Here is a 17,610-nt window from a genome sequence, read left to right on the forward strand (position 1 = left end):
GTGTTAGTTTCATGCTCATGGAGAGTTGATCCTTGTCCTGCGGCTTGGGTGGACTCCAAGTCTGGCACCAGCTCTGGATCAAGCCGTTCTGCTAACGGGGATTTATTTTGCTCCACAACACCCATGTCAGACATGTCCTGGCCCAACCATTTTGTGTCCTCACATGCTCTGGCCCTTCACAGTAAGCTGGCATGCTGTTTGGAAACCAGGAGGGTGGAAATCATAAATCAGAAACACTTGACCCACTAAAACTATGGAAATTAGTATTCGTGGCACTGCTGCAGACTAGAGACATAAATAACTCGCATAGTAAAAGAGGGCATACTGGCACATGCCTTAAGAACACACAGAGTTGACTTTAAGCTATTCTGTGGTGCAAAGGGACAGTACAGGACATGTAAACATCAGAAGAACGCATGCATCTGCACAGTTTGCACATCCAAGCAGTAATGTAGCTGCAGATTAGGAGGAGATGTAGTTATTGTAAAGTGGAACATTAGTCCATCATGGTGCATGTTATTGCCTCCGCAAAAAGATGACTTAAAACATCAAAGATAAAGGCAATTATTTTCTGAAGTGGGGGACTGTGCAGAGAGAAATTGCACAGGACAGCAGGTGTGAGTATTGTGCAAAAATAGCCTACTATTCATGTATTGTCAAACTAAACAGTAAGGTCTTTACAGTAGCAGGGTAACAGCCTGAAACAAGTCATGTCAGTAAAACCGATTGTTTGTCAGGGAACAAAACTATTATGTTGCACAAAAGCAAAATAGTGTGAGTTGTAATAAGAGTTTCTGCGGCAGATCTTCCTATAGGCAACATAGGCAGCCACCTATACAGGGCATCATCCCCCAAAATAAGAAAAAATGTTCACGCCCAAAAAAATCAAACTTAAGGCAAAATTGAGCAGGGCATCTGGCAAAGAAAAACTGACAAACAATGTACAAAAAAAGAAATCATATATACGGTAAACACATAGGTAAAAACATTATAAGGTATTGCAATTAGAAACACAGAATCCCAAACTTGCTGGTGCTCCAATAGTATATGACAGCATGACAACACATATTCATATGCAGTTTCAGCATGTACACGCTCATCAGACAAGATTAAAAAAAAATAAAAGCAAGCAATTGCATCTCCAGGAAATACATGAAAACGTGATACAACATCATGTGTCTGAAATCTTTCACAACTTTGTCAATCGCCTGTCACTTATTGAGGACAAACAGAGCCACAAAGGGCAGCCAAGCCGTGCGTCACATGTATCCTCCCAAACAAGCTTAACACATCCTTAACATGTTTTGATGATTACAGTAAGGACTACACAATAGGCCATGTCTAAGAGCACTCTCTGTGTCTGGAGCTAATGCGAGCAGAGCCCTCAGGTGTAACAACTTCCTGAAAGCACCTGAGAGCATGATTCTAAGAGCATGTGCTGATCAGCTCGCAGATAGTGGAACCACTCAGTCGTTGCCCTTTGCTCCAGTTTGTAGTGTTTCAGTGCATACAACATGTTGTCCCTCTGGAACCAAGGATATCCTGCTTGAGGGACTAACACCCTGTTGCACTTACGTCTGTCATCATGGGATGCCGGGGGCTGCTGCTCAAAAACCACAAAGACTCACTTCCCTCCAGGCAACTTATACAGTCTGCAGTTATATCACAGAGCACCCCAGGCTGCTCTGTCACATGTGGACAGTAAAAGCACATAATACAGTTGAATACAGCCTGAAATTTAATTCTTGTCATCTTCAGGGACCATGTCTGAGAATCATCATGTGCATCTGAGTCTTGGACTTTCTGAAAGCACTGGTGGGGAAGATTGGCACTTCCTCCACTCATTCTCAGCACTGCGGACACCCAGGACTGCATGCTAAGCTCACGCCATTACTCGCTGATCACACATAACTGTGAGGCACAGCACGGCAGCACTTTCATCAGGTTGAGAATGACACTACAGCCGTTGACTGTGCTTTCATGAAAGAAAAAAAAATCAACTGGATTTCTGAAATATCATCTACTAACACTTGGATGTTTGTAAAATTGTATTTTAGACATAATGTGTAAAGACTAACTAATAACATCTAAATACACTTAAAATATTTCAGTCTTTCAGAAATCTAATAAGGGTATGGGCAAATCTGATTTCTAGCCAGCCGCTTGTAAACAGAGGTTTAAGATAGATAGCTGAAAGGAGTGGGTGTAGAAAATGTAAAACAAACATGTTGCGTGTGCATATATTTATAGTATCTAACAGTGACAAGTCTGTATACAAGGCAGAGGTGAGACGCTTCAATATAGGGCCAGGGCAACAAGGTGAAGGAGATAATTGTAGACTGGCTCTCATCAATACGCCCTAAGTGAAAACAGTCAGCAGTTTCAACTTCCTTTAGATCAGCAATACTGCGTGATGTTGATGTGTAAATTCAGCTCAGCTCTGTAGATCCTCAATACCCTCTACATGTGCTATAAGTATCTGCAGCAGCTGCATCACTGTATGGTGTCCACACTGCACCGCCCCGGACTGTAAAGCTGTATAGCAGGTGATGTAAACAGCATAGTTTCTCACAGGCAATAAACGAGCAACCCTCCAGGACATTTACCACAGGAGACGCTTTAAGGAGGCCCACAGAATCATCTGAGACCACACTCATCCTTTTGCCGCAAACTATGCAGTCTTTTACTCTCTGGAAAACATTACCAGAGGATTGTTTCCAGAGCCAACAGGTTCAGGACAGCGTCTTCCTCGATGCCATCAGACCGTTAAATTTATAACCAAATATTACTTGCTCACATCCTGGCTTCCCTGCCTCTACTCCACTGTCATATAATTCCCTCTCTTTTTTGTATGTACTGTTTAGTAGTTTTTAATACAGATTTATACTGACATCCCATGTCCTTTATTGTTTTTTAGTGGAAGGTGCAGTGTGATTAAATTCATTTTTTATTTTATTTTATTGTAATGCTGTAGCCAGGTATATGTAATGTGAAGTTGGATTCATATAATTTATATTGCAAGAGTTAACCCCTTGAAAGCTGGATCAGGATCAGTTTTCTTGTGCTGCACCGAGACACCTATAACAACAATTTAAAACCTTTGAAACCTGAGCAGATTTGTCAGATTTCTGTCAAACACATGGAGAAAGGGCGACAAGCACCTTGGCAAGAAATGTGCAGCAAATTGCAAGAAATTAGAAAACAGTGTCAAGTACAATAACCTGATGAAAAGAGACAGACAGAGAGAGAAGAAATGATTAGAAACTTATCAAAAACTTGAGAAAAAAAATCAATCTACATTTATATTTATTCTGAATATATCTTTAAAATTATGCTAGAGATGTATTATTTCAGCACTTTCTTTCAGGTCCATGTTTATTTGTGGGGTTTTCTAGGATTTTTTTGGTAAACTTCTTCCATTTTGGGGGTCATTTCTCCGAAAGTTGGTCATTACTTTCTTTGTATATTCTTAAAAGGAATCAGGTTTGTTGTTCAGGTTTCACAGGGTTAAAAGTAATGGTTTATACCATCTGAAATGCCATGGAGTAAAATGATGAAAATTTTTTTTTAAAAAAAGGATCTTAGTACCTTAAAACTGTATAACTTTATTAAATTTAATTAATGCAAGGATTAAGCCTCAACCATTGATTTAAGGATAATAATATTTAATCAATAAAATAATAAGTGACATAACAAAGTGTCATAATATGCTTTTCTTTTCTCAGCATTAATAATAAACCCATACAAATATATTTTAAGGAAGTGGGTTTGTGAATCAAACAGTGATAAAAGACACACACACACACAAACACACACACACACACACACACACACACACACACACAGAGAGAGAGAAGTTGTTCAAATGTGTAATGCATGGTTTAGTGTGTGAGTTTATGTGTTTTTTCTCAAACAAACAGATAAATCTCCTTCCTTTTATCAACGTTTTGTATTGAAGTAAATATTGGGCATTGTTGGAATTCCTCTTTTCTTCTTCAGATATTTACTTATGGGACCAAAGGTTATTTTTCTTTTCAATAATTCCTCAGAAGATAGCTGAGAGGGGGTGGAGGCTGTTCCTGGCCTCCTACAGTTCTTCATAAAACACAAAAATAACAGAACTTATTGAAAGCAGGTGTTACAGCTGATACATGATCCAACTCTCAAGTTTAGCAATGCAGGGAGGCTGGCTGTGATGTTTCATTCACAGAGAAAAAAATCTGAAACCTCATACCACTGTAGGCTACTACTGTTTTCCTCCAGAGGTTCGCCGGAGCTTCAATATGGAGATCTGACTGCACAACAGGATGACCAAACTCTAAGAGAGTCCCTCTAGTTCCCTCTTCTGGGAAAACGAGGGACAGCATGACCTCCATTACTATACTGTACTATCGCACATGGGTCCCTGGCCTTTAACAACACTTCAGTGCTAAATCTTACAGCGCTGCATTTTTTTTAAAGGCACAGAGGAGGTCAGCCCTGAATCCTCATGTGCATGCCAAAGAAGTGTGCTGCTATGCAACCGGTTGAGCTACTTCCAAGAAATCACACCAAAGTGGGGCCTTTATCGTTCCTCAGCAACACTGGACAAAATAAATACCCATAAAGATGTTATGATAATATCAAATATTACATAAGTGACTAGCTCTAACTCATTTTAACCCCCAATCCAGTCAAGTGGATCAAGTGCTGAGTGTGGAATTGGATCGAGAACCTGCAAAATAGAGGGACTTGAAAAACTGGTTAGTTATTAGGTGCTTGGAGAACCTATAAATAGTTGCTGTGTCTCTGTTGTGTGTAATGCAAAAATACACTAAACCCATTCATGCCAGCACAAACAATCTTTTAGGGACTGTTTGTAATTTAAGATGGGTGCATATGAGGGACATTACAGATATTTTTAAGCACTGGGGAGGGACTTTTGAGTTTAAATGTGGTTTAGGGGTTACATACTGCTTTATATGGTTGTGTTTTGTATTTGTTTCAAATAACCTCTGAATACCTAAACCTGCCAACTAATTTTAAATGCATGTTTTCTTAAGAAAAACACGCCAAAATTAAGGTTGCAGCATTTATTATAGCCAGAAACTGTGAAAAAAAGAAATGATCATTGGATTTTCATATTTCCAACAGGCATCAACACATCATGCACAATGAATGCTTTTGTCATAGCACATAACCAAATCTAAGCTTAGAACAATGATATTTCTATAATAATCATAATCACTTTATTCAACATATTTTATGTACAATTTTGCCAAAGGCAGAATCCAGATCCTATAAAAAAAATTAAGGCTCAAGGAAAATTATTTTTTTGCTGCCCCTTGTGGGAGGGGCAAGATTAAACAAACAAACAAAAAAAAATTAAAAAAATAAGGTCACACCCTTGGCACCATCCTCGCTGATGAGTAAAGAACAGTCCCTAATCAGATGTAGGCTACTTTACTCTTCATTTCCTGAGACCTTCCTTTTTTCATAGGTAATCAATTTTTCTTTTCTACTGTTTATGCAGTCAGTTAAAAAATAGTTACATATAGTTGAGCAGTTACGTAATGTAATGTTTTATTTTGAAGACAGAGCTTTTATTTTGAGCAGCCGAGATCGGATAAGGAGTAGCTAGCTAGCAGACATGATTGAAAGTAACTGAAGTGACCATCAAACCTTCAGTAATGAATAGCAACAGGCTCGCTTAGAAAAACGCGTGTGCTCGACTGTCTGCACCTGAAGGTGGCCGCGTATGTTATGAACAAGCTACCTCTGATTTTACCCTCCGTTGCTTGCTGTTACTGAGCAAACACAGCGAGTTTTGCTAGCTTGCCAGAGTTAGCTAGGTTAACTTAGCCTTCGTTAGCTAACTAGCAATACCGAAACACGGGGTGGTTGGCAAATATTTCGTCCGTTTACAAAGGCATATTTTACATTAACAACAACAAAGACATGCAAAGAAATATAATAGATAGACATTGACCGTAACGATCTCGTATTTTATCTACAAGTACTGTTCTATGGCCATCCTCGGTGCAGTTGGTCCCATGGTGTAATGGTTAGCACTCTGGACTTTGAATCCAGCGATCCGAGTTCAAATCTCGGTGGGACCTCATCCTTTTGATCTGTCACTAAAAAAAGGAACGCTCGCGTCAAAAATCCTGCTGTTTCAAGGTGAAAAATAAGTTCAGACGTTCAAAATAGAAGAATGATACAACACTACAAATATACTCAATACTTGCTCTATGACAGTAACAAAAAACAGCATCCAATTTATGATGCTGCAAATAAGTACAATATCTCAAAATATATTTTACACGAAGTCTTGCAATGAAGAAGCATACACTTGCATTGACTTGATTAGGTTTTATTACATTTTCTGTCAAATATGACATACACCTTTCTTCTAAAATATATTACTTCTTTTACATAAAAATCCATTATGAAAAATAATAATTGTGCTGTAGTCATCTTCTAAATACTGTATCAGTTTATAGAAAACACACAAATTCCAACAACAAAAAAGTACTGATAGAATAATCAAATTTTCAAAATATCTTTACACAGTAACAAAGTCTTTGGCTTAAAGTGAAACAAAAGTCACCTTTTATGTGTTGCCGTGGATATTAGTTAGTTATATAGGGACCAAGGACCGAGACTAATGTGTGATATGGAGAGATTTTTCTGGTACTGGCTCTTTTTATAATGACATTACTAACACTGCAGACCTTGTGGGTTTTCTCATATGAGAACATTATTTGATTCTATAACATTTTCAACTTCACAAAGAAAGGATTTTTAAAATTATTTGTAGCTGTAGAAATGATGTGAGTATTCAGGTTTTAAATTACATGTGTAAACTCTGTTTTAGGTCTGACCGCCCCTTTGTAGTTAGTGGCCACACATTTTAAATTAAGTAAGCAAGTTTAGTATAATATGCCTTTAAATCTGTTTTTGTCATTTCAACAAAAATACACTTTTAATAGTATAGTTGCATGGATGACAAAATGTTAATTATTATAAATAAGTTTTTAACCACTGAGTCAAAACATAGCCAAAGACAGATTGTCTTCGGATAATTGAAATATATAATGTCTTATCTTTAATTGCTTCCTTTACTCTGCAAAGTAAACTGCAGATATGCCAGTTTACACCTTAAAGCACGGCTCTCATATTTTACTTCTTGTTGAAGACTTTTTCTTTAGATGTTGATGTAGAAAAACATTATGGACTGTCACTTACACAGCTTGTGAAGTCTGTTGTCCGTTATGTGAACAGGTTTACAAATAGAATAAAAAAATATTTAAACCCCCCCACCCCCCCCGAAAAAACAACAACCCAAACTCTCATGTCAATCTCATTTGGCAAACAAAGTTAGATCAGTCTTTGGCTTATCAAACAAATCCTCTTTCACCATTTGCTCTTTAAAATGTCATATAAACTATACTTCGCCCTACAGAGCAGTGATCTGTCAGAACTGGATTCTGTTAAAACAGTCATACAGCTGCGCACAGTGATGCCACCTGTACAAATGCAAGGACAAATGTAGTCAGTCACACACACACACACACACACACACACACACACACACACACACACACACACACACACACACACACACACACACACACACACACTCTTAATGAACAATCAAATTAACATCTCCCCCAAATCCCCATTAGTCCAGAGGTGTCCAAATTCTCCTGCTCTCTCATCTGCGTAGCTGTGGTCCCAGCATGACTTTGTTGATAAAGTTGACAATGGCCACAGCCGGCTGCTCAGGGTCCATCTCTGCAAACAGGTGACACACGTTCTCTGTAGCGCTGCCTGTCCGCCTCGCCACAAAACCAAACATCCTGCAGCAAAACCGAGACGTGAGAGGTCAAAAGACTGGAGCGCTATTATGATTTGATATTGAAAGAAACCAGATTTTGTCTCAAAAATCTGATTGTGACTAACTGCCATGCAAAGTAACACACTGTGCCAGTCAGTGATATCACTTGCCAAGAAAAATAAACACACAGTGAAGCAAGCACTTACTTGCTTGAAGTGCTATCAGAATTAGTCCACCTGAAGCACGGGCATACAGATAGAGACACAGAGACAAAACGTAGGAAAACATGAATAACAAAGACATGGAGACTGTTTTACAAATACTAGGCAGTGACTACCAATCTACGTTCACCTCTCACAGTATAAAAGCAGACAAACTGAACACTTATATTTATAAAATATAAGTAAATACAGGAAGTATTTGTGCAGCAGCAGAAAGCACACAGATGTTACTGCCTTTATTAAAGATTACAAGCAGTAACATGTATAATAAGCACATAAAGTCTTTATCAAAACCATTCCATCAATGTGTGTTTGATAAGTCTCAGGGACCCACCTCTGGTCTTGGGGGTTGAGACTGCTGAAAGTCACACTGTTGATTGGGTAGTGTCTCCTGAAAAACAGCCTGTGTACACACAAGCAATATTGACTTATTTGCTTTGGCATTTGCTTAAAGGGGACAGTTTATGTCATAATCAAAAATATTTTCTATCTTGTCTGTAGTGCTGTTTATTAGTCAAGATCATCTGCGTAGAACCGTTTTCGGATCTTATGGACAAGAGTCTCATGACGGCATGAGATGTAAACAATAATGGCGTCCTTCTCTGCTGAGTTGTAATGTTAGTTAGCTCGGTGTTGAAGGGTGAGCTAGCAGCAGATCTTCTGTGTGGCAACGCAGATGGACAGAAAATAGTTCCTACATGAAACTGCTCACAACAAGGTCAGTGAATTATCTTGAGTAAGCCAGTTATGATTTCTAGAGAGAGACATTGCTGTTTTGGAAACATATTTTTTTCCTGCTTCAAGCACCGCAAGCTGAGAGCCATTTAGTCCAATTATACTGTAGAGAAGCCAGACATCTCTATGGCCGATATCTCCAACACATGGCGACTCACACCAAAACAACCTAGACTGAAGAATAACACCAGAATTAAGAGGAAAAATATGTTTTTTGATTTGGGGGTTAAGTGTCCCTTTAAATACTTTTGATTTCTATCAAACTGGTGTGCATGTGTCAGACTGAATTAAAACCATCACAATGGTAAGACTGAAGTGTCTGAGATGTACCTTCTTTTGCTGTCGGTTAGAGTGATGCCCTGAGCAGACACTTTGAAGTGGACCACTGTTGCCACAGGACGTGGATTCAGGGCCAAAGTACACTTGGTTGCCTTTGAGATTGCCTCAGGGCCCGTCAGTGACTCGGTTTCCACAGAGTTCAGGTACAACACGTTGCAAGCTTGTTCATGAGAGACATGAGAAAATATAGATAAACATAAACAAATGTGCTCTTAAAACTCAATGCTATGGACATAATGAGGCTTGAGCAGTCTCTGCTGGTCAAAAGTTAGAACTGCAACTATTGAACTGCTTGTGATCCACTATATAAATTCATATGACAAAATCAGTAGAACAAAACGAGCCTGTGCATGTGCTACCTGCTCCTTGTTTGAGGAGGTCGGCCGCTGTGCTGGTGTTTGTTGCACTGTGCATCTCTTGAAGCTCCCCGACCAGATCTGAAACATCATAAGCCTTCAGTTACATAACAAGACAGTTTAAATTATTGAAGATCCAGTCTGTTGAAATAACCTGCTGTTCTTTGAAGTGTTAAATTGTTCTCCCATAATAAATATATCTTATATAAAAAGCCGGATATTTTTATTTTGGAATAAAAATCCTGACATCTAAATGTTACAGATTTGACCTTTTTCTGGGATGCGAAGGGCACATGGCAGAGAGATGGGAGTGATTGAATGCTGGTACACCAGGGCAGATAAACTTCCTGAGACAAAGACAGAAAAGAGAAAATAGGTTACCCAGACTATGATTATGACAGATTAGAAGGCATTAAAATAAGGATAACAGGCAACTGGCAAGGAGGTCAATAAACCCTTTCTCTTGGTTTACAAGCTTAAAAATCATACTATATCAACTAAATATGTGTGTATTGCGGCAGTTGTGTCTTCCACATAACTGACCGAAGTAGGACTCGTTCTGACAGCCCTTGATCTTCACTCCCCGTGGCCCGGTCTCAATGAGGAAGTGTCTCACCAGCTGTTCCTGAGGGTCCCCTGGGAGAGAGGAGACGAGGGTGAGAGGGGAGGGAGTGAGGATGAAAAATAAGGCAGGCTGTCTTTCTGAGGAACTTATTCTATTAGGATACATGAACAAAAATACAAAAAAATAGATTCAGATGATCATAGACTCCATCATCAACATTTGATGTTTTTGCAGCAAAAATGAAGATACATACACATGAATGCACAAGAATAATCATTAGGACTGATTGAAAAACATCCTTAGTGTATGAATGAAAGTCATGTAATTATTCTACCACTGAAATACATGATATTGGTATCAAATTTATACAGTTAGTTAAATGTGTGTATCATGTGACTTGACTGTTCATAAGACATATCAGACATTTTGACTTGTCATAGTAGGAAAAGCACAGGTGTCACTAATAATGTTACTAATGGCCCTATTCAAGTGTTCCAGTAAGCTAAGTAAGGATCAGATCAGATCAGATCAGATCTCAAGACACATTGGGTGCATTTACAGCTGTACTTAGCTGTCCACTTGTGATCCAATCAACTAGGACGCATACCAATACCAGGTGTAAACAGAGCCGGTGTGGCAGTGAGCCACAATAACAGGACTCTGAACCTGAACTTAATCAGCTAAATGGAATTAAGCCATCAGTGACTTCATTATTGACACCTGTGCTTTTCCTACTGTGTCATTCCATCTTATAGACATTAACAATACAACATTCATGATTGATACCTTTACTGCAGGTGATGTTGGCATTAGGAGGAGGAGTGGCCACCTTTAGGGCCAAGCCGTATGCACCCTGGAAGGAGTTACTGTCTCTGATGAGGAAAGTTCCTGGCTCCTTGTCCTTCAAAACAGCTATGGCTACAGTGGAGAAGACACATAAGAGTATGGGTGTTGTGGTGTAAAATAAGAGATGCGGCATCAATAAAATATCATAACCCTTTATTGTAACTCTCACCTTGATCCCTGGATATGCCCGGTTTGTACCAGTACTTGGAGCTGTCCTGGACAAACTTGGCGTTGAACCTGATGTCTGCCTCCTCCTTATAGCTGTGTTGTGAAGACCCCCGTCTCTGCTCTCCCACAGAGGGGGAGAAAGTAACGTGATGCGTCGGTGAAGGAGCTGAGGAGACGCGGAGCAGAGAGTTGTGTCCGTTAAGGGATCCTGGAGTGGATGAAAGACGCTTCTTCTCAGGTAGCGGAGGCTGGATGGCGGGGATGGTGACTGCAGTGTACCCAGTGTATGGGACATGAGGGACGTTTAGCAATGGGTAGTAGTAAGATGCTAATGGGAAGGTTGGTGTATGATATCCATCGGGCACAGGTGATGGTGGTTTGGTGTCGGCCGAGCTGTCTCTGTCTGGAGTCAGTCTTAGTACTGCTGAGTCTGTCGCTGATGTAGAGCGCTGGGGAGAAGACTGAAGGTCTGGGGAGCCAATGGGAGAATTTGGGGAAGTGGTGGAAGGGCTAGAACTGGGACTGGCAGAGGGGTTCATTGATACACCTCTGCTGCTGTCAAATGGGGTATCACTGGGAAGGGCAGAACCATTCAGTTGCACTTGGACTGGAGTTATGATGACAGTGGCGTAGTTGGAAGTCTGTGATTGGTTCGATACTTCTGCGCTTCCTGTGATCTTGGCTGCTCCGAGCGCTCTGTCAGAGCTCAAACTCTGCTCAACTGATAGTTGTGTGGAGCTTATGGATACGTTCGGACACTGGGTTTGCATTTCTCTTGGTACTGGTGTGATAGCTTTGCTACTATTTGTGTTGGACTCCAGATGTGTAGAGGATTCTTGGCTTTGAGAAGGGCTATCAGCAGTTACACTAAGGAAAAGGCAAAGTATGAAAACAAAGATATTTATTACAAACATGCAATTTTACTATCTGCATTAGTAGTAGTGGTGTAATGATGTACTGATCTGGATTGACATAGTGTTTTAGTAATAAATGACGCAATACCATTGATAAAGAGAGAAAACATCAATACATATCTTCATCTTTAAAACACGCCTTCATTTTGAAATGACCCAAAGTGTCTGTCATACAGTTTTCTGTCTAAACGCACCTCCTCCCTAAAAATTCAAACAGTGCAAGCGGCCTAGCGCCAGGCAGACAATAGCAAGCAGCCAAGAGTAAAGGAATTACTCTTTTTTTATAATTATAATTTTTACTTAAATGGGCTCATATTGAGTTGGCCCATGAAATAAATCAAATCAGAATCATATCATGGCAAACTTTGTGATGTCAGCAAATATCATAACTTTGCCCACAGCATCTATATAACACGTGATCATGATAAAATTTGTGATTTATACCTCCAATTAGCAGATATCAAAAATGAAAAGTTTCACCCACCTGTCCTCTGTGTGTGTAGGACTGTTGCTTCCTATGATTGTGTAGTCATGATCAGAGTCCAGTCCAGGGGTGCTTGACTGACCATTAGAGTCTGATTTACCCTCTGAACCCTGGGATATGTCATCCTCCACATCAGCCTTGGCCTGTTCCACTTTGAGGAGTGAGATACCACATGATAAGATGGAGGTATAACAAAGAAATTACAAAAATACAAAGTCACAAACATGTTATTTTAATGTAAAAAAAGGAAGTAACCTCAACTCATTCACCTTTGTGATGTTCAGCATGCTGCTGGTCTCTACATCCAGAGGGGGTCTCGGGCAGCCTGCCTCTCCCAGGAGACGGGCTACTGGCGGGCAGAGGCGAGGCTGATCCAGAGTGGTACCCTGAGGCATAACCTCGGCTCTCATGGCTCTCTGCTGGGGATGACTGATAAGGAGAGCAGGGACAGGAGTGGCGGGGCTGCGGAGGGGTGTGGTAACCGCTACTGGCTCCATCCCGCACATCCATCAGAGACTGGGGGCTAGGGTAGCCCTGATGAGGTCCGAAGGCATATCTAGGCTCTGGGTTTGGACTCTGATCCAAAGGTGAGTGGCAGACACGAAATGCTGGCACGACTGATTTGCACTGCCAGAACTCCGCCTCTCTCGCCACCTCCCATGGATTTTCATTTTCCCACAGCGGAGGCGCCTCTCTTGTCCGTTGCACCCCAGGTCCTTGGGACCAGTGTGTGTTTTCTGATGGGTCGGGGTGCAATGGGTGGAATGCTCTAACTGAAGCTGATTGGTGCTCACGCCTGCTGGAGCAGTCTCGACAGGGGCAACCAGGGGACGATGTTGGAGAGCCAAAGAACATTTCCCTGTAAGGGCTCGAGGGCAGTGACTGATGGGAGAGATGAGAGGCTGGACTGTGGCTGGAATAATGGAGGAGGTGACACTCCTCCCCAGTGCAGAGTCTGTTTAAGGCCGGAAGGGTGTGGCTGTGTGGGTGTGTGTGTTCAGGGCTGGAGTAGGGGTAGCAAGGCCTGAGGAGACAGGGAGGGGGTGGGGGTGGACGTTCCCATGGCAACTCTGGTAAAGGATGGGCACTATGTCGATGGCAGAGTTCCATATGAGCCGAACGAGGAGGCGGGGACACTGATTTAGATGGCAAGGCTGGCAGAGTTTGGCTTTTTGGGTTCTTCTTAACACTGTTGCAACGGCCAAGACAATGAACATCAGAAAGGCAGGGCTCGCGTTCTCTCTCCCACCCGCCATCGCCACACTTTACAGCAGCTCGACCACAGCACGAGTGCTCTCGCCTCAAATGCTGAGGACTTGACAGGTCTCCGTCATCTAAAATCGCTGTCTCTCTATCCTTTTCTTTCCCTCTTCTTTTCTCTTTTGCTCCATCTTCCACTTCTCCTCCTCTCCGCAATGGAGAGTCAGTGCTTTCTTTCTCTGGGCGGTTTACAGACGCAGACGTGTCTTCCAGTTGATCAGAGGGAAGTGAGGAGCGGCTAGAATCGGGCGTGTAGTTAAGAGGCTGAGGCTGGCTGGGAGTTTGAGGCTTGACTGTTGGGCTGCTTGTGAGGCATCCGTTGGGTGATGCTGCTGAGGCTGTTGAGCCTGGCCCTCGACGCTTCCTCACCTGGGCGTACAGGCTGCCATCCAGGGGGCCCCTCGTATGAGAGATATCTGGCAGAAACAAAACAGAGGTGTAATATAATGTGCGACCCTCTTAACATAAAGCTTAGTTTTTACACCTATGTGTGCACGTTTCTTACTTTCAATACTGTCTTGGTGGCGCAGGTTGAAGTTCTCATATGAATCCCACCTGACCACTGGGTCTGAGGTGTTGTAGTCCACCTTAATGGAGGCGTCATTTTTGCGATATTCTCGACCTTGGAAAGCAGTCATTATGATATGAAGCAAATAAAGATGTAAAAAGAGAGAGAAGCAGTGACAGGCAGTTGATGATATTCACCTTTCATTTTTTCTGGTCCGCTGGAGAAGATAAACTCGACTGTAGCATCAGGAGGAAACCTGTCATCTACAGAAAGACAAGCATAAAGGCAGTGACTAAAATATCCAGGCTGTAACTACAGAGACTAATAAAAACATTCACAAGAAAGTGCTATCTGTGAAGTGGAAACACCAAAGATACGTGCTTTCACTCTTCATAATGGAAACAGAGCATAACACTTAAAAGAATTGTATCTTTTTTTTAAACTTTCATGCAAGAGTGTGGGTGTTATTATTTATACATTATATGCATACGTCAGCATGTAGCACTTAGAGCAACTGTCATGAGACTGCTGCCTACCGAGCCGTGTACAAGCATATCTGTTTCATCTAAACTGACACTGCCATTTGATATTTGTCTCAAAATACACACATACCACAATGGACTGAGCAATAAGTGGGTCTTGAATTATACCACCATGTAAAACGTTTTAAGAAAGCAATAGAAATATACAGACAGAAGTTTCAGTTGTTGATTTATATCCTGAAAGTATTCTCAAATGTTTGCAGTAAAGCACTTTTATAGTGAACTAACAGCAGTGATGGAGTACTCAAGTTTTCCTTATGCACATGCAACATAATGCCTTCCTGACCATCCAAAAACAGAGAATTCTACTTTCTATTTCATGCATTTCCAACAAAGCTACTGAGCCTATGTTGTTATACCTGTGCAGGCCAGGTCCAGTTCAGTCTTGCCAAACCACAGCTGAGCTCCATGGACAGTGCAGGTGTGGAACTGGACTCTGAACACCACCTCTCTCTCTGCTGCTCGACTCCGCCGGTGGAAGCACTTCACCTGCAGAGAATGCGAGTCAAAAAGTGATACAGATACTGAAGCTCACATGGACTGTCTCAGAGAGTTTATATATATGTAGACAAGCATGAAAAAAACTGTAAATCAAATTTCAATTTGCTTTTCTATAGTGTTCTTTTAAGTTGGATCATATGTCTTCAGTTTGTGTTGCTGCTGTAGCAGCCGATTACCCTCCAGGACACATTAAGTACATGCATGTCTATCTAGGCCCTTAAGGGCTCTGAATGTCTTTATCCTCTCAAAGAGGCACGCAAGGCAGCGTAAGAAAATAACTGAGCATGCATGTTCATCGTCTATAGAAGATTTTTAAGTGGTTTAAAAATAATCGACTCATTCTTCTGGGAAAAGTTACAAAAGTGCAGCAAAATCAGGAAAGAAAAAAACACTTTATTAGAGCAGTTTAGTGAACAATGGAGGTTTGGTAACTATTGCGGTGATGTAATGTGCGGATATGGACTTCAATCAAACTAAAGTTTCCAATTAGTTACATTCATTTCAGCTATTTCTCACCATAATGTCCCCCTTTAATAACAGCGCTGGCTCCATAGTCACACACAGCTTTCTTGCCCTGGAGCTCTGGGGATCACTGGACACACACATTTACACAGAATGAAAAAAACAAACAAAAACAAAACGGCCACACCAGTCTAAAACACACATAAAACCAGTCAAAACATGTCTCAGTTGGGTAAAACAGAGGTAAACAATGTTAACATTAACATAAGCACAGAGCAGCCTACACCTAAACACAGACAGCAGCCTGTATATAGACAACATCTGTCAGAGGGACAGGGGAAGGAAAGGAGTCTGCCCGCAGGAGGTCAGCTGAAAACACAGTGACTGGTCTACTGGCCGTGTACTTACTAGACGCCTGAAGTGTAGACGAGTTGTAGAGATTGGTAGATTTTCAGGAATGGATAGAAACCTGAAGATAAAGACGAAAATGTTGAGGAGAAAAACTGTAACATAGGAGAGAGTTTGCAGACAAAGGCTTTATTGTGTTTTTCCTGCAGCATCGTAAACCATCACTGCACTGCAATTTATTATACAGCCATGGTTTCTGTAAAACTGACCTCCTCCCGCCTGGAAGTTTGGTAGTGATGGAATGAGGATCTGGTGGAGAAACAGAGGACTGCTGTTCATCTTGATGGTACCTGACAGCAACCCGCCAAAGTAGTAGATGTACCTGAATGAGAGAGGAATATAGTGATAAGAGCAGGGAGCGACTGGGATGACTGGATGGCAGCAGCACGAGCAGTGATATTTAGTACAAGAGGCAGGTAAATGACTGTGTCCCACCTATTCTGCGAGGGCTGCAGGGAAGAGGACACTTTGTCTTCACAGAACTTTCTCATTGCAAGAGTGGTGAGAGCTTGATCCGCTCTGTGGACATAATCAGAGGGGTGTTAATGAATGCTTTCGTACAGATCTGGCAAAGCAAAATTAAGAAGTATTAGTGTGCCTTTTAAGTACGTCATGGCTATTTTTGTTGATTTTGCCTACAACTTTATTCTACAAATATAGCTTTGTTGACATTTTGGACCTTTACATTATCTCTGGTTAGAGTTTGCCAATAAAAATCAAGATGTAAAAGCACTGTGGGCAATCTTATAATGGATAAAATGCAATTTTATTTTTTAAGGAATAATGCAATAAGGGGAATTTTTTTATCATACACGCACAAATTATTATCTTGTGATAATGAAAAAAACATGGTAAACTATGAAAAGCACTAGACAATAACTTCAAGGGCTCTGTAAAACGAATTAGTTTCAATCTCTCAAATTACACTTCTGCAAGTAGAGTACACTGGATCTCTTTGGGATTTACAATTTAAATATGTCAATGTGAGCTCTGGCAAATTGGGGTTTCGGGGGGTTGGGGTTCATATTTTACTCCTATTTGGAAATACATAAAACAAATGATTAATCTACTGATTCTCCAATAATAAAAGTAATTGTTAGTTTCTGCTCTACAGTGATCACTCTGAAAACACTATCACGGATCAAAGGATCAAAGATGGTTTGGGCTGTGATGACAACAACATACAACTGAATAGATAAATCACTGGGACATAACATTTACAGAAGCTGAGTACGGCAGTGCTTGAAATTATTTTTTGAAAGCCGTCATTATCAAGGGATAACAAAATGTATTTTCTCCTGATAATGGGATAATTTGTGTTGATTCTTGACTGAACAAAAGGCTGAATTTTTGAGACAAGTGAGGTCATTTTAGACAATAAAACGGAAGTCATTTTTTGCACAACGTGGGATAAATATAGACCTCAAAAAATAGTGACTGGATTACTTGATCACACCTCATTTCAGCCTCCAAGACCACTGT

At 40.9% G+C, this 17,610-nt stretch overlaps 1 protein-coding gene and 1 non-coding gene across 5 annotated transcripts in view; one reads left to right on the forward strand and one right to left on the reverse strand.

The window, feature by feature from the left end:
* The first annotated feature begins 6,026 nt into the window (after positions 1-6,026).
* On the forward strand, positions 6,027-6,098 carry trnaq-uug (transfer RNA glutamine (anticodon UUG)). Its single transcript has one exon. It is a non-coding gene; the product is annotated as a tRNA-Gln (tRNA).
* A 238-nt stretch (positions 6,099-6,336) lies between these two features.
* Positions 6,337-17,610, reverse strand: part of LOC121954012 (tensin-2-like) — a 41,394-nt gene continuing 30,120 nt past the window's right edge. For 3 of the 4 annotated variants that reach the window (XM_042501320.2, XM_088085561.1, XM_088085559.1), the window contains 18 exons: positions 16,564-16,647; positions 16,338-16,450; positions 16,129-16,189; positions 15,775-15,850; positions 15,117-15,246; positions 14,413-14,478; positions 14,213-14,329; positions 12,717-14,123; positions 12,448-12,598; positions 11,051-11,916; positions 10,822-10,953; positions 10,014-10,106; positions 9,740-9,817; positions 9,474-9,551; positions 9,106-9,274; positions 8,375-8,443; positions 8,026-8,055; positions 6,337-7,841 (listed from right to left, as the gene is read on the reverse strand). In XM_042501320.2, coding sequence (XP_042357254.2) covers positions 7,697-7,841; positions 8,026-8,055; positions 8,375-8,443; positions 9,106-9,274; positions 9,474-9,551; positions 9,740-9,817; positions 10,014-10,106; positions 10,822-10,953; positions 11,051-11,916; positions 12,448-12,598; positions 12,717-14,123; positions 14,213-14,329; positions 14,413-14,478; positions 15,117-15,246; positions 15,775-15,850; positions 16,129-16,189; positions 16,338-16,450; positions 16,564-16,647 — 3,865 coding nt within the window. In that variant the 3' untranslated portion in view covers positions 6,337-7,696. The remainder of the gene's footprint in view (positions 7,842-8,025; positions 8,056-8,374; positions 8,444-9,105; positions 9,275-9,473; positions 9,552-9,739; positions 9,818-10,013; positions 10,107-10,821; positions 10,954-11,050; positions 11,917-12,447; positions 12,599-12,716; positions 14,124-14,212; positions 14,330-14,412; positions 14,479-15,116; positions 15,247-15,774; positions 15,851-16,128; positions 16,190-16,337; positions 16,451-16,563; positions 16,648-17,610) is intronic. The other variant, XM_042501327.2, reaches the window with a different exon arrangement.

The sequence above is a fragment of the Plectropomus leopardus genome, chromosome 2 (assembly GCF_026936395.1).
Source record: "Plectropomus leopardus strain MGB_pleo_1.0 chromosome 2, ASM2693639v1, whole genome shotgun sequence".
NCBI lineage: Eukaryota > Metazoa > Chordata > Actinopteri > Perciformes > Serranidae > Plectropomus > Plectropomus leopardus.